This window comes from Oxyura jamaicensis, assembly GCF_011077185.1.
Source record: "Oxyura jamaicensis isolate SHBP4307 breed ruddy duck chromosome 27 unlocalized genomic scaffold, BPBGC_Ojam_1.0 oxy27_random_OJ69910, whole genome shotgun sequence".
Classification (NCBI taxonomy): Eukaryota; Metazoa; Chordata; class Aves; order Anseriformes; family Anatidae; genus Oxyura; species Oxyura jamaicensis.
Genome location: NW_023304780.1, coordinates 1 through 562, shown reverse-complemented (window position 1 = coordinate 562; position 562 = coordinate 1). Strand labels below are relative to the sequence as shown.

At 75.3% G+C, this 562-nt stretch overlaps 1 protein-coding gene across 1 annotated transcript in view; it reads left to right on the top strand.

Moving 5' to 3' along the window:
- TBX21 (T-box transcription factor 21) overlaps nucleotides 1–559 on the top strand; it is a gene marked incomplete at both ends in the record, with an annotated part of 1,281 nt that extends 722 nt beyond the window's left edge. The window contains 2 exon segments of the mRNA XM_035313022.1: nucleotides 12–73; nucleotides 164–559. Of these exon segments, the coding sequence (XP_035168913.1) occupies nucleotides 12–73; nucleotides 164–559 (458 nt within the window).
- Nucleotides 560–562: the final 3 nt, after the last annotated feature.

Here is a 562-nt window from a genome sequence, read left to right as displayed (position 1 = left end):
CCCCCCCCCAGATCACCCAGCTGAAGATCGACCACAACCCCTTCGCTAAAGGCTTCCGGGACAACTTTGACTCGTGAGTACCCCCCCATGCCCTCCCCGTGCTCCCCCCCCCCCCACCCTGGGAGGAGCGTGCCCCCCCCACGCCCACCGTGTCCCCCCCCAGGATGTACGCGGCCTCGGAGGGCGACCGCCTGACCCCGTCTCCGCCGGACGCCCCCGGCTGCCCCCAGCTGCTGCCGGGCCCCCGCTTCCAGCCCTTCCTGCAGGAGCAGTACCCGCTGCCCCCCGGGCGCTTCTACAACGGGGAGCGGGGGCCCCCGCTGCCCCTGCCCCCCAAGGACCCCCCCCGCTGGTACTTTGCCCCCCAGCAGCCGCCCGCCGGGGCCCTGGAGTTCGGCGGCTACGAGGGGGGGTACGGCGGGGGCAAGCTGGTGCCCTACGGGGTGAAGCCCTTCGCGCTGCCCCCTGCCACCCACCCCCCTCTGCCCTACTACCCCGAGGGGCCGGGGGCTTTCGGGGGGGCGGGGGCCTGGGGCCCCGGGCAGTACGTGCCCAAGGGCAG